The 23,798-nt window shown below is 37.5% G+C and overlaps 1 protein-coding gene across 1 annotated transcript in view; it reads right to left on the bottom strand.

Annotated features, from left to right (window-relative positions):
• The window catches only part of PLXDC2 (plexin domain containing 2), a 271,467-nt gene that overhangs the window by 130,843 nt on the left and 116,826 nt on the right, over positions 1-23,798 (bottom strand). Inside the window, exon 2 of the mRNA XM_055805874.1 lies at positions 16,290-16,501. Within this exon, the coding sequence (XP_055661849.1) occupies positions 16,290-16,501 (212 nt within the window). The remainder of the gene's footprint in view (positions 1-16,289; positions 16,502-23,798) is intronic.

Raw genomic sequence — 23,798 nt, 5'->3', positions numbered from 1 at the left:
AGCTCATGCAGGACTTGAGCTAGCTCTGCATTGCAGCTGATGGAAACCTTCTTCCAGCTGGCATGTGCTTGGGCACTGAGAAGGGGCAAGAGAGACACACGGTCACACTCTGCATCACCAGAGAACAGGAAGCATGTGTGCATGGTGTTGCAATTTAATTTCCTCATTTATTTGAGTCTTCTTTAGGCAGGCACTGACTGAGAGTGGGGGAAGGGTGGCAAGGGTACATGGAGAACACCCCCAGTCCAACGGCCATTAGCAGAAGATCTTTTATCATACTGTCTCATCTCTTCTATCCTGGAACGGGGTCCTAATGAGAAGATTAAGGTCAGAGAGAATGGGGAAAGACCCACACACAAAAAAAAGGGAAAAAAGCCATATAACTGCATTCTAACAGAGACTACTGCAATTGTAATTATACCAATATTATGATGCAATTTTACAGTTTTATAGGATCTGATAACTGAAGAACCCCAAGGAATGCTTAATTTGAACTGGCCTCTCAAAACGTGACAGCTCTAATTTCAGTAGATAAGCTACACACTAACTACCTACATACCACATGAAAGTCTTGAAGAGGATACATATAGCGGTTGCTGCTTTGGAAGCTCGATTGTTAGAAGTACCTATTTCATTTCATAAAGTGCTTTGCATTAAGGATAACCTCCTCTCTGCTATTCAATTTCTTAACAAAAGCTTTTGTTCTGTATGTTTCCTTAAAAGAGATCCATACAGTTTACAAAACTGCCTCACTGCTTTCACAAAGGCAAAGCTACAATCTGTTTCTTTTGGGGGGTGGGATGGGGTTGGTAGGTTGTTTTTTTCCCTTTTTTTTTTTTAAATATCTAATGTGGGAAGAAGTTAGGAAATACGTGTATATATATATATACATAGACATAGCATACATATTCTACATCAACAGTCACCAGAACCTGCAAACATCACTGTTAATTACACAAGCCTTAGAAAAATCCTTATTGCACAGCTAATATCATGTCTATATGAATGAGGGGAACCCAGTCTAACAAAAGAGAAAAACCTTTGTCTGTGTGACAATTATTTTTTTAAGATTAAGAATTTTTAATTATTATTTTTATATTTTAAAATATATTTATAATATTATATTTTTCTATATCTATATTTTAAAGATTATTTTAATAAGAATATTAAATATATTAAGATAATTAAGAAATTATCTTAATCTCATATTGAGATTAAGAACTTTATCTCATGTCGTTTTCTGCAAGAAAAGGGGACACGAGTGCTCTGCAGAGTCCTGAAAGCGTGTCTGTGTGCAAGAGTCCTCAGACTCAGGTTTTCACTAGGACCAGTGTGGAAGTCACTTTGCCCAGAATCTCACAGATTTGCACCTGGAGTTTGTTACTGTAAATAGTAAATGATGTCATCAACTGGGATGAAATAAAAGCATTTAACACACAGCTCTTGCTCCTATGTACACACACAGCTTTACGCGGCTCTACAACATCTTAAACTCCCAGGTTTTTGAACCGCACTTTTCTGAGTGCCTGACAGCACCTGTAACGGAGAGTCACAGACTCTGACAGACAGTCTGGCAGAGAAGGATGCCATAAACCTGTTATTAATCCAAAAAGCCATTTAGTCTTTCTGGCCTTGTGAAAAGTCAATGTGGAGGCACTGCATTTTCATGCTATGCAGCCACTTTTGAAAGGAAGCCCCTCTTGGGGACTGCTATAAAACTGTCAGCCTATTTAGGGGTCATTACAACGGTCTTACAAAGCCCCTTGGACTGTCTTGTCGTAAGAGACAAGCTTCAAAGGAGCAAAAGACTCTGCAGTGCTTTACTTGAGAGGAAAAAAAGCCAAATCACCATGTCACTCAAAACCCAATTACAGTAGGGAAATATTTATTATGCAGTTTTGTTCCTGATTTGCTGGAGCAGAAGTTTGAGAAATGACATTCTCAAAATAAACCTTTATTAACTGCTCTGGAGCATCCTCTCCACTAAAAGAAAACAATAGGAACCATTGCAATAAAATTACCATGAAAACATCTAGCAACAATTTGATTTTGGTGTAAATATGAAACGTATAGAATTTATTTTCTCATTTTTAGATATGTAAAAATGACTAAAGTCTTTATAAAACTGAAACTGTAAAAATGACTGTAAACATAAAGAAACACTGCCAGGTGTAAACTGCAGAGCATCAGTGGTTATGACCCCGTGTACCTGTTACCAGCCCCGTTCTTAGGGGTTCACGACTGCAGATAAGACCATAAATAATTTTGTCATTATCTTTTAAAAATTCACTTCCTGTGAGGAGTATAATTGACAGTGTATTTCTGAGTGTATATACTTTGACATACTTAAAGCCACACGTGCAATTTTTAACTCCCCCTAAGTTCAGTTTAATTTTATATTTATTTATTTCTTTATTTAAATCCAGGTACTAGGGTAATTTTAGATTCTCTGTAGCCTATTTCTTCCTTCAGTATATATTCAGAAGCCATTTTCCTTTCTTTGTCCCTTCTCTATAGAAAGAGACAAGAGGAAAACAGACAACCAAGACCCCACAGCCCCAAGGCCTCACATGAGGAGAGAAAATGGCAAATTTGAGTCAGGATGAAAATTGTTACAGATCTGGAGAATTAAGTTAATATTAGAAAGTATAGTTTCCAGTTGATCAGAGCTTTATGTAGGACATTGCTGGAAGCTGCCTCCACACTCACTGGTGTGTGCTGCAACTCCTGAGCAGCAAATACTGTCTCAGGGATCTATCAGGGCTCACAGCTGAAACTATAGGGCAATCAGTTGTAAGAACACGTACAACAGATATGAAGTCGATACAGTCAGGAACATATGAAGTCGATACAGTCAGGAACATGAGTTTGTTAATGCAGTAGCTTTTTACCTGTAGGAATAAAGCCTAATTTGAAGCTTTTAAAGGTATCTTATGCTCACCTCACTGAGCACCAGCCTTTGCCAATGCCACACTGCACAGTTCAGCTGTGTGCTGTTCAGCATATAGCCACACAGCAGCAATGCTCATCACAGAGCCTGAGCATCGAAGGACAAACTGCATCATCATTGCTTCTCTAGAGAATGCTCAGTTTAAACAGATAGCAACCAAACGTGGTAGTCTATTTAATCAGAGCGCTTTCTAGTTTAGCTCTCACATACATACAGCACACTTAAATTTTTAGTTACTAAAACACAGGGCTGGCCAAAATCAATAATCAGTATCCAAAATTTCAAAATTACCATTCATGTCTTAGAAAGATAGTAGTGATTATAGTGGTTGAGCTGTAGTCCCAATTTCTAATGCTTTTTGGAAAGCTTGCTCTTTGCTTTGGAAAAAATGTACACATTTTGCTTTGTTCAGATGTATTTTTCCACACGCATCTGTAACAGGAGTTCAGTCAAGATATTCTATACAAGAATAGTGAAAACAATGCTATGTACAATTTTAACAAACTGTTCTAACCAGCCACATTTCTTAAGGACTTGTCACAGAAATGCTTTGAGCGGTCATGCTCAGAAAAATAAATAAATCCCTCGAGAGCTCTCTAATATAAGTGCCACAACTGTAAGACACCGTATTTAATTGATATGCTTGATGATGTACACATTGACTAGACAGGCACCTCCAAGTCACTCCCTCTGCATAACATCAGGCTCAAAACAAGCTTTCTGCAGCATCTGCACTCCTGTTCTTTTCAGAACGGATACTCCAAGCACTTTGCAATTGCTCAGACAAGGTCAAGATGCTAAGTATCTTTACTGTGCTGTCTCTGAGAAGCACTACTGCCTTCAAACTAACCCAGCGCCCAGTTGATTCAATATTCTCAAATATTTCAAAATTAAACATGTTATTTTCTTTTTGATAGATGTTATTTTTTTTCCTTGTGTATAATTTCCACATATATGTTGTTTTTTAAGAGTAGAGTGATTCAAAGTGGAAAAGCTTCATAAACTTGTATTTTCTGTTTTTGCTTTCAGCTGAATGCATGACAGTAGAAGATAAAACACAAGGCAACTTGAAAGGTGTCTTTTCACAATTTAAAGCAAAAATAGTGATGGCAAACACGTATAACCCCTCCTAAGCACTGAAAAACAGTGAAAGATGAAGACATGAGATTTTACTTATGCCTAAACCTCTGCATTTTAACTCTGACCAGAATTGGGCCATTTTATTTTGCCTGACACTGATATAATTTGTTGGTGTATCTGTTAATTAAAAAAAATAAAAACAAAAACCCCCATCATTTTCACTTCAGATTTAGATTATCAAATAGTTAGCTGAGCAGGGTTCTAAGCACTCATTACCAGAACCACAGATCTAGTAAATGCTGTCAACAAAGGTCTGCCAGCTCAGCAAGCTTTCAGGGCCGCTTTAGAGCAAACAATGCACACCTTGACTGCACTGCCTATACTGACCATGGAGGAGATGTAATTGCCTAAGCACAGGAGGAACCCAGGACCATTCACGAATGCAGATACGATCCAGGACCTATAGCAGACTCCTATTTTAAAGGAGGAGCAACGGACCATTCAGTATAACCAAGTGCCCAAAACAATGCCAGACACCTACAATTAGGCAACTGAATTTCACCTTAAATTTCCACCACCTATGACAGGACACTACCTCACATACAATGACTTGCACATACCTCATCTACCCCACACATGCACCTATATTTAGGTATCCAAATTGAGAGGCTGAATTTCACCTTTGATTTCAATATTAACTAAAAAGGCAAATCACTCATACAGACTCCAGCCTTTCATAGCAATCACAGTAGCCTAGTATTTTATATAAATTCACATACATCATTAGTGCAATATACAGATGCGTACTACCCTTAATTGAATCTTTATGTAAGAAACAAAACCTCTGCAATGTATTTAAGAAATTACCTTGATTTCTGAGGTGGAGTAATATGCCTGATGTGTCATGAAGATAATACTAATATAGGAAAAATCAACATTTCATGCACTGCTAATGACTAACTGATAGCATCAAATGTTCTATCTCCATTTTTATCAAAAAAAACAAACAAACCCTTTTGTCACTTACATTACTATAACTGTAGTCCAGCTGTATAGCACATGAATTACTTTTTTAACAAAATGAAATTCTCAGAAATAAGTTGCTGTCAACTATATAGTCATCAGTTGTTCACCTGTAAGCATTCGGGGTTTGTTTTCTAGACATAGAGACATTTGGTGCCTTTGCTTATAACTACTGAAGGGAGGTGTTCCAAATGCCCCCACCAAACTTGCCATAAACCCCTGTGCCAGCCAGTCAGTTATACCCCCTAAAGGAGCACCCACCAGCCTGCTGATGCATAGCAGCCACACTGTTGGCCCACTCCTGTGAACGGCTAAACAGCCTAGCACTTTGGAGCCAGATTATGCCTATTTTAGCACCATAAGGCACTTTTCTTCTCACACACCAGGAAAGAGGCATTCACACTTTGCCTGAGGCAGGAAGAACCTGAGAAAGCTGCTTACTTTGCTGTCTGTACTGGAGCAAAAAGGGAATACCTTCAAGAGATCATGGCATTTCATCCCTCATGACATTTTACTGTTCCACCTATATGAGATCAGACAGACAGAATTTCCATCTGCAATTTCTCCCCTTTCCTACTTCTGTTGCTAAGGCTACAGAAAGAGTATTCTTAGAGTCACGCTTTCATTTATTTAAAAAAAATTAATAGTAATTTGTGAAAAGTCATGCAGCTTGACACAAAAGCATGAAGCAAAACTCTAGTAACCTTGTCACATCTCTCTACTTCTGTTAAATATTGTGCCACTAAAAAGTCTGGTGAATATGTGAAAGTTTGCTGGGTTTTAGTGGTTTTTTTGGTTTTGTTTGTTTGGGTTTATTCTTCTTGTTATTCACACTGCAATTTGTTGCAAACTCTCCAAAATCTCCATTTGTGTTCTAGAAATAAACGTCCTGCTTTATTAATGATGGTCTGTGGAAAGCTAGACATGCTATACATGAATGCATGCCAATTTTACTGAAGAATGACAACAAAAAAAACCCTATTATTTTCATTACTTATCAATTTCTGTACTGTGTCTGAAATACTTCCGACATTAAGAGTGTTTCATCACCATTTTCTTCAGCAGTTGACAGCATTAAGCTGGAATTTTTGGAAGGACAAATGCACATTTTAAAAATGGAACTCTTAACTCTGATCCCCCTCTTGATATGAATTTTGAGCTTTGGCCCCATTTATTATTCTCTTTGAAAAGTTTGCATAATTCACGTAATCACAATGAAGACAGGCCAATGTCTCTCTGATAAATGCTTAAAGCTCTCAAGTTATAATTACTAAATTTACACACAGTCAAAGGAAGTGTCTGACCAAATCTGAAATGATGTACCCATCTGCTTACATGACAAGTTGTTACAGTTTTGGGATAAGGGATAATCGACTCTCACATATTACAAAAACATGAAAGATTTTCAGAGTGGCACAGAGTAATCCATCAATGTCAGCAGAATTCCTATGGCTTTGAAAACCTATCCCTAAGGACTGCTGTTATCCAAACTGGAATTATGTGGCTTAGCGTAACAACTTTCTACTTACCTACCCAAATTCCTCTGCACTAACAACTCAGTAATATATTCACCCTCACACCCTGCTCCAACCAGCTATACACAACTTGCTGCATGCTGTTAAATTAACTAGGGCTGTTCTGCACGGGTTGGAACTAACATCGTCCTCTGCTTTTTGCATGACCAAATCAATACGAGTCTCCAGATGAACATGGTGAGGAGAGCCAGAAAGGAAATGACTGCAAAGGAGACCTTCCCAACCTCCCAGCCTTCACTGCCACACTAGTATTCAGCTTTCACAAACTTAATCTATTTTCAGTGAACTTCTGCAAAAAAGGGCTAAGGAATGTATGACAAATAATTCAGAAAGAAAGTACAGGGTCTGTTGTTGATACTGCTCATAGCTCTTTTCAGTCATGAGTTCAGCTTTGTGGAATAATTGCAATGTGCTTTAGGAACCTGGAGATGAAGAGGGATATGGAAACATAAAATATTATTATCAAGAAAATTCAAAGGCAGATTCCATTAAATTCTGAATCCCCTGTCTCCTTCCTTGCTACAGAAATTCATTATTATCAGCATATTAAATTAAATGCCTTGTGTGCCAACATAGCCAAGCATGTGGAAATGAACTCAGGATTACCATGGAGAACTGTGAATTCCCTTACTTAGGAGTGGAGAAACTTTTTTTTAAAAAAAATTCTTTCCTTCCCTGCCTTCCACACCTTAAGTTTAAAGGAAATAGAGAATTAATCTCGCCTCTAGCCTTCGCCTTTTTCTTTTTCAGCTATACCCGAGTTATTAGCAAAACCGTCACCCCTTGAGTTTAGATTAGCAATCATGGAAACATTGACAGGCTCACTGCAGAGCTGGCAATGAATTCAGTCCAGCTGAAGACTGTAGCAGGCCTAGTGCAAGTGTCAAGATGACCTTGATTTAAGTAAGCAATTAAGAAATTCAATATAGAAGAATATATGAGGCTTTTGTCTAGTTTACCATTTTGCAACCAAAAGCCTGAAAGAAAACAAGACAGTGATAGATCAGTCTGCTGGCCAGCTAGAAAGCGTGACATCGCTGGTGGAAAACTCAGCTGGACAAGCTGAAAGAAAGTGAGTAAATGAATGATTGTCCAAGATTCTAATTGTAGTTGCAGGTGACACTGTTTGGTGTGATTCAATAGAAGTACAGGACTAGGATGTGATCTGTGCTGCTTACAGATTAATTCACTTTCTGGGTCTTCCTGACTTACTAAAAATCATCAGTTAAATACTTAGGATGTCATCTGAAGTAGCTTGCTTTTTGAGAAAGTTCAAACACTTTCATAACATCACACGAAGAAGTAAGGAACGTTTTTTTCCCCTTGACTCAGTTTGAAAAAAGGAGACTTGATTTTTCTGAACATAAATTACATTCTCCATCTCCATCATCTCCAAATAACAAGGTAATTTTCTAAAATAAACTCTTAAAAACTGTGAATAAAACAGTTTAAAAATAGCAATAACAACCTTTTTTGAAAACAGCATAATAAAGGCTTTTTAAAACCTATGCAAGAAAATCCTATACATCTTAGTCTTCAATTACTGTATCATTTAACAGCAAATTTTAGTGCTCTTACAACAAAAATATGACATCTAAATATTCTGCTACACAGAAAAGCAAAAAGATACATCCACGATGGTGTCAGTGCAACTCCAGCATATCCCAAGACTGTTCCTCCAGTACACCCTAAATCTCTGTTGTAACGTTCAAGCTTCTAACCATGAAAATAGTACAGTGGTGTTTAACCTAATTTAGTGAGTGGATACCAATGAGAGCACAAGAACAGATGCAATCATGCCAAACATTATTAGTCTGGTCCCCAGAACTAAGAATGATGCCCAGGAAGAGTAAAGGACCCCGGGCAAACTGGCAGTTCCCTGATTTTGCCGTGCCAGTGATCTGCTCTTCAGAACCTTCCGTTCTGTTTAATAATCCTTGACAAATTTCTATTCCATGAACTTGTCTGGTTTTGTAAATTTTGGCATCTGCAACATTCAGCATCAATGAACTCCAAAGGTTTCACAGTTCAACGATGTTCAGTAGAGAAGGAATCATATGGCATATTTGTTTGATCCTCTAGGACATTACAGAAACATCAGAGCCCTGAACAGAACCCACCCGAAAAGAGACTTCTGGGCTTAAGTTATACTGGCTTAAAATCAGCGAGACAACTGTTTTAGATACAGCTGAACGTGAAATGGTCTAAGGCAACATAAGATGGGTATGAAATGGCAGAAAGCCTGATGTAATACTACCTTCAACTGTAAACCCACAATTTTTTAGTCACAGTAGTTTTAGCCCTGGAGATACCAGGGCTATACTAGATGACCAAAGGTTAACCTAAGATTGAGAAAAATATTTGCAAGCCTACAGAAGACCAAATTTCCCCTCCCTGTCTTGAATGAATCCTTTGAGTACACCAAATATCACATGATATTTAATATATATATATAATATATATGATTAGTAATTAATAATAAAAATATAATTTAAAAAATTATTAAATGCAAACAGAAACAACTCTACTTCCCTAAAATTAAAAATAAGAATGAATGCAAAATCTGTATCATAACAAAAGTTGCAAGTAGGTCAGGTAAGCTGCAGCTATGTAATTAGATCAGTTAAAGTGAAATTCTTCACTTGGAACTTAAAATGATCTTAAAACAAAATTTGCCATTTCCCTTCTTTTAGGGAAGGGTTCAATGTTATTTGAGCTCAACAATATATACTAGGATCTGCCCCTCAAATGAAGCAACAATACAATTCACGTATCAAAGATAAAACTGATTATTCCTTTTGGGGGTTTTGTGTTTTGGTTTTTTTTTTTAAGTTTTGAGTTTGGTTTTTTTCACATGGCTTTTTGAAAACACAGACTTCAGGGCAGAACTATTGCTCTTTTGCTCTCTAAAGAATCAGCCAAGTCCATCGACAAACCTTTGTTCTGCAAAGCTTCATTCCTCCCCACTGACATGTCAAATTTAAAATAAAAAAAAAGCCTATATCGTGGTTAAACCTTTGTACTGAATATGCATTACTTTGGTACTTTACAATCCACATTAAAATGTGACTATTCACTAAAAAATAATTCTGTCCTGATGCAGAGATCAATAGTATCCCCGATTTTATTACACTGAATAAGTATATCAATGTCCGTGAAGTTCACTCTTGCGTTGTTGAGGATCACCAAAAAGGAAAGGAAGATACAAACACTATTTCAGCAAAATATTCGAACTACAAATTCAAAAGCTAAACTGGCAAGCTACTCTACACAGGTAATTAAAGCCTGTGAAAGATGGCTCATCAGGAAACAGACTTTAGAAGTAAAGCGTGTCTCTCCATAGCTTGGAATGAGGAAAGAGAACAGAAATACTCGTTAAACTATTTGATAATAAGGATTTTTTCTCAAATGTAGAACATTCTTCTCAGTAACTTGGAGTGACCATGATTTCAGAATACAGCACTAGTAACACTGCTGCTTATTTTCAAGTCCTACAGATGAAACCGGCATTAAAGTATTGGGGGGGTGTGTGTGCAGAACAGAGGAAGGCTTGGCCAAACTGACAGCTCACACCACCACTACGATATTGTTTAGTTTTCAGGCTTCAGTTATGCATGGGTAAGTTTTTCTACTTTTAATACAGTGTGTTAGAGCAGTAATTGCAGGACTGCCTTATTATTTGTCCAGCTGAGTGGAATTTAATCTTAACCATTATTTTTTTCCTTGCTCAGGCTTGCAGTAAGAACACAGCAGTAGGCATGCTGACACTGCTGTCAGTAGCTGAGAGTAATTTCTCTCAAATCCCAAGAGCTGTAAAACTCAATCCCTTCTGTTGTTTTTGTCAGTCAGAATCAGACATCTTCACTTCAATGAGTGACTGGGACTGATAAGGGAGAAGACTTCTTCTAGGCAGAAACTCCAGGAGAAAATGCAAAATTCAGCAAAAGATTGTTGCCAGTAGGAAATCCACCAGTGTTGTTCTGATAGGGGCAAGACACTTTTCAGGTCTACGCTACAGGGATTGCCAAAATTTACATTTCAGACAACATCTAGAAAAACTAAAGGAAAGAAAAAGAAAGAAGGGTGTCTTTAGTTAGCGATTATATTTTAGTTAAAAGCAATACACAGCAGGAGATATCAGTGACATCCACAGGAATAAATGAACAGTTTCACCACTGAAGAAAAAAAATGTTTTGCACTGAAATAGCCACAATTTTCTGTGTTCACAAGTACTATGTTGGAAGAGGTGGAAGAAGTTAAGATACAGTCAAGTTTGATTCAACATAGCACACTCAGCATGCCATTTCTTACCGAACTTCTGTCTTACAGTTGCACTCACTCATTTTTCTAAGACTTTATATCTTTAAAAAATAGATTTACTCTTTTCATGGTGTAAAGCAATAAAACCTTAGTGTTAGCATGGCTGCACTCAGCTCAAGCCTGGCTATGATTTAATCTTATTTTATTGCTGGATTTCTTCTTGATATTTGAAGTTTGTGAAAGACTATTGTTTTGATGTATCATCTCTATACAGTGGCAACAAATCTGAAAGTAATTCATAAGTTCCAAAGTTATTTTGCAAAGTTTGTCATCTTCTGCTAATGCCAACACAAGCTATATATTAGAAACTGCTCCATTTCAATCTCTCCATATTTTACTTTTCAGTGTTATTTAACCCCCAGTGAACAGTACAATCACAAGGATCAGGGACTGAGAACGGTGAAGCAAAGGACCAAGCAACTTGCCTAGAAATCTTCTATAAAGCCTATAGCTGGAACAGCTTTACAGGAAATCTGGGATAAAGAGACAAAAATTATAAATACAGAAGGAGAATCACATCTGTTTGGAGGTCCATATAGCCATAACCACAGGATATCACTTGAAAAATTACGCACCTTTTAAACTATGGAAAAATTATTCTGCTACATTTGCACAAGGCACAATTATATATTAACGCATTATACAGCCTCTTTCAGTGCTCCGTGGCCATGCCTACATTAGCAAGCACTGTGGCAAAACAGGAGTGCATTTGTGGATATCTTAGTGGTGAAAACTGGGGACCCAACATCCATACTAGACACATTTCAGGGATTAGTTCCTTTTCCAGTAAATGCAAAAAAGCAACAGGCAACAAGAACCTCTGCTCCCCACCTTTATCACTACAGGGCTTCAGGGGTTAACAGAATGGTTGGTCATACCACAACTGTGAATCCGAGTTTATTGTACAGTATTAATACTCATTTACTTAATAACAGTGCGTCATTATAGAGCATACTTTCGTTTTTAAGAGTATGTGAAGAAAGGTAGTATATTTGTTCTATTTTTCTCCTTGCTTGAAAGACGGCATGAAAATCTAGACATATTCATTAAGACATATTTTCACTCACTGCTTTTTCAAGGTCTTACAGTGTTTGCAGCAACAAATTCCACCCTATACATTGCATTTCCTAGGCTCTATTTATTCTAAATAAAAGGCACTTAACATCCTGAGTACAATAAATAAAAGTGGTAGATTATTCAACAAAGAAAAAACCAACCCTAACCCCCAAGACCAGAGAGAAGAGTCCTAAGAAAAATGGGAGGAAAACACCAAACCAAAACAAAAACTGGAAAGCGATACTGGAAATTAAAAGATTGTGAAATCCCAGAAATCTAAGAAACAAACTCTCTAGAAAGAACTGTTGATAGAAATTACACTTAATTTTTTAACGTCCCACCTGATTTCTCAAATATGCCCCACAATAATCCCCATCTCTGAGGTCCCTGTAACTACAGTGTGGTATATGTTTCCCCTCTTACCCTAGCACCCACAGGAACATGGAGGCTGTGTTTGCACTGGCCAGTCCTGAGCACCATTTAGTGCATATAGGATGCAGTTCTGATGCTTCCAAACTAAAAAAAAAATAAAAAAAATAAAAAAAAAAATTCTCCTCCGGCTTACAGGGAAACATATCAGCTTCTGACAGTCCCAAAGTTATTCCAGGTAGAAGACTTTCACGTTTGGCTTTGTGACCCTTTGGAAGAAAGATGGCTTAGCCATGGATACCCTGTCTTCAAAGGGAGACTGCCTGATGCTCTCATTTGCCATGAAGCCAAGAAGCCACCTCGGTTGCACTGCTTCTACTGTCTTTTTGGGGTTGACCTTTGCAGTTGATTTGGACTGCTGACAACCTATTTCTCCACCCATCCCAAGACTATCTGCTTTGGGGATTTCTCTAGGAGCGTAACATTTGTGCCCATCTGTACAAATGAGATCTCTCTCACCCTTTTTACACCTGTCCTGCTTTAGTGCTTGCTTTCTCTCTGGCTATGTTATGCAGGTGGAAAGAAACCTTAAAAAACCGTTTATGGAGCATGGCCGCAGAGACTTAGATATTGTCCCTCTTCTTTATTTGGGCTCTAAAGCACCAGTAGCAAATAAAGCAAATGGGACCAACCTCCATCCTTGGAACTCTTTTTGAATTTACAATATTCTAGTCCCTAATTGGCACATTGTAATAATTCTATGAAACTATGGGGAAAGAGGAATATTTTCAAGATTGGCATACTATTTTGCTGTTTATGATAAGCATTTATTATACATTGATTTTACCCTATAACCTCCAGCTTGCTATCAGCTCTCCAGAAACTCCACAAATGCTACGTGCCTAGAAAATCTGGCTTGCAGCAGAAAACCGTTCTTCCTGTTCTTTGCCTTTCTCTTGGCATCTCCAGGTTTGCACATTTGTGCTACCACAACACTGCACTTGTGGACCACAAAATTCCTATCCTCCAAGTCCCATTGTGTTGCTGGAGGTCTTGTCCTCTCCTTCCAAAGGCCCTGCCTGTTTCTGAAGGTTCTGCACATCAAATTGCTACAGCCACTTCTTTCACTAGTCTCTGCAATGCGGTTCCACTTCCAGAGAACATCTTTATTAAAAAAAACCCCACCTGAATATATAATTCACTTTGCACAAGTTCTGCCCTGAATCACAGTGCACAGATGTGAAAAGAGACAGCAAACGTCCTGGGGTCCCTAGTGGCTGCACTGCTCTGGCTCTTGGACAAGATAGAGCATCTCTAAAGAGAATCTGACCATTATCACCTTTCCTACACATAGGAGCAGGTCCATCCTGGCTATTGAAAAGGTACGATAAATAGATTTACAATGCACTTTCTAAAGCTGTTCCTGAAGGCCTGAATTTCATGTGCCACTCAAGCTGATGTTAAACAGCCTCTGTAGGGCTGATGGGAGACCCAGCACAGTGCATCTGTGAAGATACAGAACAATTCCTAAAAACTCCAATGGAAAAACATGAAAGAAAAAATCTCATCACCTTAAAATATCAAGGAAAGCCAGCAGAACTAAGCTATGCTCCGAACAGGTTGATTTTATTGTTTTCCACATTATGACTGTATAGATTTGATAACACAGACAATATTTAGATTTATTTTTAAACAATGTGCAGAAATTTCTGCATGCTGCCTTCCCTTTTGTCCTTGGTTGGAGGGTTTTTTTGGGAGGGTGGGGAGTGGGGTTTGTTCGTTTTTGTTTTTCTTTTAAAGCTGGATAGAAAGTAAACTCATCATTATTAAAGATATGTTCATCATTGTCAGCCTTCCTATAAAAGAAGTCTTCCATATTTGCATGACAAGCCTATGAAATATTTTAGAGAGAAACAGTATCTGTGATGGAGGAATGTTGTAATTCTGTAATGTCATTAAATATGAGTGGCAGGTAGTACTCATTCTCTAGATTTTCTTCAACAAGAACTGCAACACACAAAGAAGGGTTTAAAAAAAATCAATATGCTCTCCAGCACTACTGATAAGCTCCCAGGCTGCGGAAGACTTTGCGACATATGGATTCTTCCACTGTTGTACACTTTACCTCCTCTATAAAGCCAGGCATCAAGGTATTTTTTTGTAAAATGCCTGCATGTTGTAGAAGGGATTTACCACGGAATCCGATAATGTGTAAAACCACAGCTCAGTTATCTTATTGTGCTGGGAAAGACCTTAGGAAAAGAGCAGGCTGTGACAGAACACAAAACCTGAATTTAAAAAACTCAGAAAGGGTGATGTACTTTTGAGGTTAGGACACTGTAAAGGCCATTAATCTGTCAGGAAAGATGGCCCTGGAAAAATACTATATATGTCCATTGCAAGCATTTTTTTTTTTTTTCTGAATATTGTGTTACATGAGTGTTAGACCGGGAGCTCTGACCCGTTTTGCTTCATAAGAGTTTGGAACTCAACTGAACAGAGACACTGCTTTGGGATCTACAGGTAAGCAATGGAAAGATCAGCTACATGAAGTTTCCTGTACCTGAGCCATCTTCTACTTTACCTGCTGAAATAATTAGAAGCAGGATTGACCTACGTTGTGCCCGAGTGAATTGCTATAAGTATGAACAGATGGGGATTACAGGGGGCAAAAACCAAACCATAAAATCAACATGCAATTCAAAAATATAATTTACCAACTAGTGACTTCCATGTTTATGCAAGAGGAAACATAATTAGTACTGTGCAAACTGAGAAGCTTAAAAAACAAAGACAAAACACACCTCAGAAAACATTACTGGTTTTTGACTCATGCTGTAGAGACACCATTGTCTCTAAAGATGGGGTTTATATTGCTTTGTTTTTGTTATTGTGTAATATAACAACCCAAAATCTGAAAGCTGTTTTGTCTGTCAGAGCGAGCTCCTCAGAACTGAAAAGTACATAGCACTGTTGCTTTGGAAACAGAATATAAAGACAGAAAGTCTCAAGTGTAGCTTATTCCGAGCTATATTTTATTGAAAAAGAGGATGTGGATTATATTAATAAGAAAATCCCAAACCTAATACTTAAAAAAAATAATCAGTAAAGATACAATAATTATTGTACTAACACCTATCTGCATATAAAGACATAATCATTTCAGCCAGTATGCTTATGTAACTAAAATAAAATAGCATAATTCCAGAAATCATCATAGGGGGAGACATTTTGCACTAATCAATCAAAACATAACATTATGTTTAACTTCTGCTCTCCCTACACGACTTGAAACTGAAAGCAGCTTTAAAGACATAACTGGTACTCACTTAGATTTATATTATGTCCATATGAGGGCAACCTGGCAGTTAAAGCTTTTTAAACAAGAATCAGAGACTGAATTAAACTGTAAAACAGAGGGAAAATGTCCCAAGACTTCATGCAGATGGATTTGATCCATATTATTCTTCTCTGGAAGATCAACAATCAAATAACATAGGTAAATTGTTTCAGTGATAAACCTGATGTTTTTTTCCAGTTTCTCATTTCTCTAGGACCTTTCCCGCTTCATGTCTGGATATCACTCGCCATGAAGACCGGGCAAAATCTCACAAGCTAAGGTGTTTACCCCAACTTCTAAGAAATAAATCAAGTTTATTTTAATACTACTTTATTTTCCAGTTCTCCAGCGAGAACCGCTACAACATGGGACTTCCCATAACTGTTTTCCAGCAGAGAGACAGACACTTTCAAGAGACATCAAAAGTCAGAAAGGACAGGATCCAGCCTCAGGACAGAAGAAAAAGCTGGCTTCCATGTGCTGACAGGGTCACAAAACCACAGACCATGAGGTTCTCTTCCCCTATCAATTTCTGAGTACACCAAAACACTTTTACTTACCCTGAACCAAAAATAACAAACTTAATTAAACAAAAATAGATGGAATTAATTTCTACCTCAATCTGGGTGGTGTTGTCATGTCCTTCTTCAAGCAACAGATCCGTGAAACCCCCTGGCTCAGAAGAATCCTGCCCCATACTGGCTCTGTTGGTGTCAACTGATTTGAGAGACTCTGAGTGCCTTCTCCACCTGTGGCTGCTTACATGTGAATCCACTCGCACATCTTCCTCCACTCCAGAGAAGCTTGGAACAACTTCATAAAACACACCTGTTCGACAAAAAAAACCCAAACCCAAAAAAGATAATAAGTGAGTGGAGCTTTGATTTAGTAATCATAATTGAAAGCCTAAGAATAGTAATTTTTTAAAATGTTTTGAACAACATAGAATATCCATTTATATCTCTGATAAAGTTCCTACAACAACAACAACAATGTGAGCATTTAAAAGGATAGCAGTTACACTTCTATAAAATTCAAGAATTTAGACTAAGTTTTGTAGATTCCTCTACATGTTCCCTCCTAAATGTTGTACTTTCCTGCTTATTTTACGTCTGGGAAAAGTTTTCCCTCTAACTTCTGTAACTTTGATACTTGCCTACCCATAAATGTCACTTTTCAAAATAAAATAAATCTGAGACAAAAAAAATCAGTTAATCATCTAACAAAATAAAAGTAGAAGAGGTAGAGAAACACTGATATAGCCTTAGCTTTTGCTACTGATTTTATGTAGGAAAAGCTTGGAAGCCATAGTAAAAGGCAAATCAACATTATGAGAGGCATGAAAATCCATAAATATCCATCCCAGTGCAAAAACAAAGCTGTCCCATTGTATAAGTGATAAATGCAAATGATGTGTGAAGACTGCGGATACCCACTATAGCCCCTGCAAAGGGTGAGCAGTTGGATGGTCTGTTTTACATATTCCTTTTGCACTTTATTCATGCTCATTCACAACTTTTTAATGCTAGTAAATTTATCACCAAGGCAAAACCATAAATTCTTCAGTAGTTGCCAGTCTGCCCAATCCAAATGCCAATCAAAGTATTTTTTTATTCATTTATTTCAGTTAACACCATCAAGAGGGGGTAATTTTGCATACTTTGCACTAAAAATCAGATATGCTTTTCATACTATCTTTGGGTCTAAAAGGAGTAGAGGGGTGCTCAGTGCTTTTCATGTGCAGAAGATCTTGTTCAAAAGACAGAACTGTTAGGTTCCAAATGAACTCTCAAGAGAAGTGGCAAAGTAAAAGAAAAATAGTGAGGGAAATAATAGACTTGTAAATAAATGTTTCCATTGCTTCTGTTTGGCTTCTGAACAAAGGAAGGCACCACTTCCATGGTCCTTACTAAGCATCACATATGTTGTCTAAGTACAAAAGAGACAGCAAAATAGAAAATTACCTATCGGAGGTTTAAATAAGAAGTAAGATTTTCCTGCATCATAGCAGTAACAGGTATAGGAGTCATGGATATAGAAGAATCTGCCAGGCGTTGTTCTTGAGAGACCGGAGTTACAGGATAGAAACAGATTGTAATATGCTTTAGGCTCTGTGTGGTTCCATTTTTCTATCAAATTCCCCAAAATTCTACTAAACTTACTTCCTAAGCTATTTGATGACTTTCAGCCACATTGAAATTAATATGAGCTGAATGTGCTTTGTCAGGTAGAGAAATCAGAATTTAACGGAGGTGCAAAATCTCGGGCCATAACTCTCTTCAGAGCCCAAGAAATCAGACTTCTTTTAATTGGTGGATTTTGAAACCTGTTTCCTTGCATTTCCTAAAAGCCTTGCAACACTTGACTTCAACAAATTGCCACTGTGCTCCCAGTTTTATCAGGCAATCAGCTGCCAGATGCAGGGGGACAGCTCAGCAGATGAAGTAACCTACTCCTCCACAGTCTTTATCAAAATTTATTCAAAGGTGCCCTCGCTGCTTCAGCTCAGAGGCACTCGCCATGCTGTTAGGGGGATAAGGGCATCAGAAAGCTGACAGACACAGCAAACTTCTCAGATACAATTGCAGATAGGCACTTTCTGCCCGTTACACGCAATACTTGAGGCTGGATCCATGGAGGCAATGCCCCCCAGCCACAGCCGAGCCTGTGGCACTAAGACAACTCGGCATTTTCTGTGAGGCACAGGCAGCATTAGACACCTACAAATGGGGGTCACAGGCCACACGATGAAAGCTACATGTCTGCAGGACCCTGTCCCTTCTGAAGCATGTTTCCTGGCTGCCCTTGGTAGCTCAAAACCCACATTCAGAGCATAAGGCAAAAAGCATATTCACTGTCATTTTGCACTCCCACTGCAGCCTACTCCCTTTACGGCCAACGATCAACATGTTGAGGCAATCACCTAAATTAGTAAATAGAAAATGTGAAAGTTAGGGGAGGGTCTTAAATCCTATTCACCTCAGTCTGAGCCTCAGCTGTAAAGAAAAGCAATTATACTTTGTTCTCCTGGATCCTGACTAGGAATGAACATGGTTTCTAAGCTTTAAGGTGTTCTAACATAAACTGCTTTTACTACTACTACTAATAATATAGTGCTGGAGAGATAAGCACGTTGGGGTATTTCCACTGTCTTGGAAATTCTGTTTTTCTCCATAATTTTCTTTTACAATGTAATTGCATCATGGCATCTGCAAAATTTGGCATGGGCCATTCTGCGTTAGAGAAATCTTTGATGTCGTCAGTGCACAACTTTTATCCTGTTTCAACTGTTTTAATTATGTGATTTTCCCCTTGCAATATAGAAAATGTTCTAAACCATATTGTTACTGCCATTACACTGATAGGTATTATTTTACAGGTGCAAGCTATACCAACATAAGGAAGGTTTTTCAGAATGCATTAGATCATTCTAAATTTAATAGGAGCGAGAATCAAGGGCATGAACAGGTAACGTTTTCAGTTTAAAACTAGACTTTGATGTGGTTTTTTTCCACCATTATCCATGATCGCTTCTAACAGGGTTATCACTACGGTAGTTAATTGTCCTGGACTGGCACAGTGGGGATACTGAAGCTGCCATGTGAGATAAAATCAGGATGTGTTTTCAGGGAATAAAAAGATAAATTTAATGTAGGCTTTCTCCTTCATTAAACCTCTTCCTTAAGCTACTGAGGATGGAGAGAGAGAGAGAGAGAGAAGGGGCTTGGCCAGTCCAGCTCTGATCTAGCGTGATGTCTCTGGTTTATCCCAACAGATCTCTTATGCTGAGAGAGTGACAAAAAAAGATATATTTTTTTTTATGAGCTGAACAGGATGTTTTATTTTTATGTAAATATAATTCAAATATATATATTATCAGATGGATAGATAAATTAATTTTTGAGTTCTAAACACAGGCAGCTCATGAAGAAAAAGCATTCAGAGACCTAAAATTCCAGTACTTTAGAAGTTAGAACTATTTCATATTTCTGGTTAGAATCTCTGTGTAGCTAATAAATCACATAAAAAGCATTTTAGAGGAAACGTACCAAAGTATTACATATACTCTTATCTTCTAGATCTCAGAGCTTGCACCTAATTAACACTGAAGGAGAACATGACATCCAAATCAATTGGAAAGCAGCCAAATGCTGTGATATCTGATTAATAATAAAATCATAATATTGCCAAACATAGATGAGTAGTAACTTGTTCAGCTTGTATGAACAGAGACTCAGAACTACATTAAGCCTTCAAATCTTTTAAAATTGGAACTACAGTTTTCACCTGATATTTTTATGTGCAAACCATAAAAGTGTTACATATATAGTCCTGTCACTGGCATGCAAATACCTTGGTGTGAAGGTTTCTCTAGCTGATATTGTACTGTAGTATTTTGGAAATAGTAAAAATAGAGTACAGGTCTTTCTAAAGAACACGTAATTAAGTTGGTGTTTTAGCATGATCCTTCAGCACTTGCCCTTGAAGTCTTCATAAAATTAGCTATGAAAATCATTATGTCTACATCTCATTTCCCCCTTGGGTTCAGTTAAAATTTAAGATTTCAACCCTGTGTTGAATAAAGCTAGAAGGGCAGTGTGGTGGGGGTAAGGGTAACAAATCTATAAGAAGCTTTCGCTGCTCTGAGATTACTTGGAGTTAATGACTGACTGTTAGCAAGTCAAGAAACTCTTGTCACAGTTGGCCAGTTCATCCCTTCATAGCTGATGTAATCGAGCAGAAGTACCACCAACGGCTTTAAGGGAATAGGGGCATCATTCATACGAACTGGAAAGACCTACACAGAATATTTTGAGAGAAGACTGAGGAAGGGGAATGTGTGAAAATTACGGACAGACTCACTTTTGCTCACATGTAAGACAGGTGCTTCATATTTCCTTCTGTACAGTTGGTAAATGCTCACAGGAAACAGACTTTTTAAAGATTTTGGCATCTATTGCCTAAAACAATATGGATCCAGATAATAGCTTTCTGACTACCTTAGCTTGCATTTTAACAAGTACTAAACAAGCTTTTAAACTGTAAAGCTAACCTGATGGAGGTTACATGACCAAAACCTGTATCTTCTTGTACATCAAGACCTGATGAGGTGGTTCTGCTAGTCTCAGGTTTTGGCAGGAAGATGTGTGTCCTGTACTACAAAATACACAGAACTGCTTAACACATGTCATTAACATAAATCAGTGCTGAAAGCAGACAGCAACTGAATATATAGAGAAGTTTGTCCATTTCAATATTGTGAATTATGCAAGCAGCTCTTATAGATTGGAAATGTGGATTGGGACACACAAGAAGGATTTGCTGAAAGGGAAGAAGCTGCCTGACTACGGTGGGGGCACGGGTCCTCTGCTTTGCTAGGCTTGCCCTCAAACTAAAAAGGAAAAAGTAAATAAATCCAAAATGAAACAGCAAAGCTTGACAAGACAGCTCTGATTTAGTAGAGAATGCTCGTCTCCATAAAGCTTTATTTAGAATGAAGATCTAGCTCTCACTTTACAAGAAAAAAAGAAAAATTCTGAATTTTACAGATAGCAATGTGACTAAAGGAGAAAGAATCCCTATTTTGAAACAAAATGGAAGAAAAGGTAAATCATCTACCACTCATTCAACTGTTTAGGGTTTTTTGTTTCCTCTTTTCTATGAGGTCAAACAGAGGCTTGTGGAATGTTTCAACACATCAGAACTTCAGAATTACATTTCTGAAAACCATGTGTTAATTACATTTCATGATTGCACATATTTAGGCCAACCATGCAATTTGACTAATTTCATAAATGCACCATAATCAACAAGACTTTATTTCTGAAAGCCCAGAAATACTCATACATTGAAACCTCTATTCTACAGATTGCTTCTGAGATACAGTATCATCTTTCTAAATCTGCCACAGCCCAAATGCCAGCAAAATCAAATATCAAATACACAAATTTATTCATCAAGGAAATGAAAATGCCATCACACTCCTTTAACTTAATTAACTTTCTATAGCCCATCTCATGAATCTTTATTTCTTGACCACTTTATTAGTAAAGATGAGAAACCAAGAAATGGTGGTGGAATATATGAATACTGGCCCCATGAAGTGATAGTCTCTTTGAAACATAAACATTCCTTTGAAGGATTCTCCCCATATACTGAATGCCCCATAGAACATCAAAATCAATCCCACTTCTTGTAAGAATTTCCAGTTTAAATTATACCTGCCTACGAACAGCTCAACACTATAGAGACTTCTTTTTCTGCTGCACCCCTGATTCATGGGACTAGGACTAATTCCATCTTTCTGACCATAATTAAGAAAATTAATAACAGATAGGCTTGACTTTCAATATGTCCATGATAATAATGGGATAAATTTCTTAACAAACTCATTAATAACATGATTTGTAAAAACTATCCCACAGTGACAACTGACACACAAACAGCTGTGTCAGTTTGGATCATGATTTCAAAAACCATGACACTTTGACAGCTTCTTTTTAAAACTTGGCTGAGACTACTAAAAGAATTTTAGTATTATGTGGGAGAATGATGCTTAGGATGTCCTATTTTCACCAAACGGGATGAGCATTTGTGTGGCCTGCAAAGGAAGTCAGAGGTTAACGGTAATAAAATACTGAATGATGACTAGTTATGATCACAGTACTGCTGCTGAATTGTATGCTCAGAATAATAAATAATGTCTAAAATAATAACACCACCTTGATGCATGTTTTTCTTGCAATTATGCAATAAATAGCTACTAAGATTCATGTCCAATACGGAGCTAGTATCAATAATAAAAGGCACTACAGCAGGGAAATAACATAACTGGTAATTTCCTTACATATGCGTTTTATCAACAATATGAATTCAAGACTTTTCCCTTCGCAACCTCTTTCTATTCAGTAATTACTTTGCAGCACTACAACTGGTCCTAAAGAGCATATTACCACACTTCTAGAACTTTACCTTCGTCACAATTATAACTGTTACAGTTTGTTGTGGTGGTGTTTTTCTTTTAATTGCCTGATTTACTTTCATTTTGCAATTATTTATGTAATCATACTGGTAAATTAAAGTGGTATTGGTAAAGCCAGACTCCACCAGTAACAATACTGTAACTTTGATTAGCATACATCAACACTGAGGAAATATTGACTATTTCTTCACTCATACTCTCCAGCTACAGAAACACAATAATTTAACAGGCATGTTGAATTGAAAGCAATCTGATTATAGCTTTATAATGTATTATGGATTTGTTTTGCTACTCTTCCTGTCAGTTCCACTTGGGGCCTAAGACCTAAGTTTATTGCTAACTTGATACAGACAGAACAGCAGAAAACCAGATGGCTTGCAGTCTTGAAGATGCTGGGTAATAAGAGAAGGGAGAAGCCATTGTAGTAAGAAGATTTAAAAAAGGAGGGGGAAAAAAGATGTGTTATCATTTGATGTGCTTAAACTTTTTCATACACACAATCTAGATGGATTTAAATTGCTTTCACAACTAAGTTTTAAACAGAGTCTAGGGAATGCCAATGATAAAAGAAGTGGAAGGCATGTAACATCTCATACTGGCTAGGCTCTTACATGTCTCATGCACATCTGCATCCCACAGGCACAGACCTTTTGTATTATTTTTGGAAGAGAAAAACACAATTATATTTATACTAACAATAAAGAGTATAATCCTTTATCACAACCCTCCACTTTCTGAGACAGGGAGACAAAATCATGTTGAAAGCATACCACAGAAAATGAAGATGGAATTGATTCTGGATTTCCTTACATAAGAAGAAACTCTAATAGGCTTAGATACCCAGCCATGGCAAATTCAATTTGAGTAGTACTCAGTATCCCTATTAACAAAAAACCAGAAAAGCCAGAATCGTGTAGTTGTGAATTAATTTAAAACTCCACAGATGTACCATTACTGATGGGATATTTTCCAGAGCTTTCAGGTGAATCAGGTCAGAGAGTCAGACCTCATGGAATGCATGAAAAAAAATCAAAACCATGTTATTAGTGCCTATCTAAACTCATTATACAATGCACAACTGAAACAGTTTCTCCAATTGAAAAATGGTAGAGTTTTCTTTCTCCCTTTTTCTTGTATCAGCTG

Source organism: Falco peregrinus, chromosome 5 (assembly GCF_023634155.1).
Source record: "Falco peregrinus isolate bFalPer1 chromosome 5, bFalPer1.pri, whole genome shotgun sequence".
Lineage (NCBI taxonomy): Eukaryota > Metazoa > Chordata > Aves > Falconiformes > Falconidae > Falco > Falco peregrinus.
This window is presented reverse-complemented; position numbering and strand designations above follow the sequence as displayed.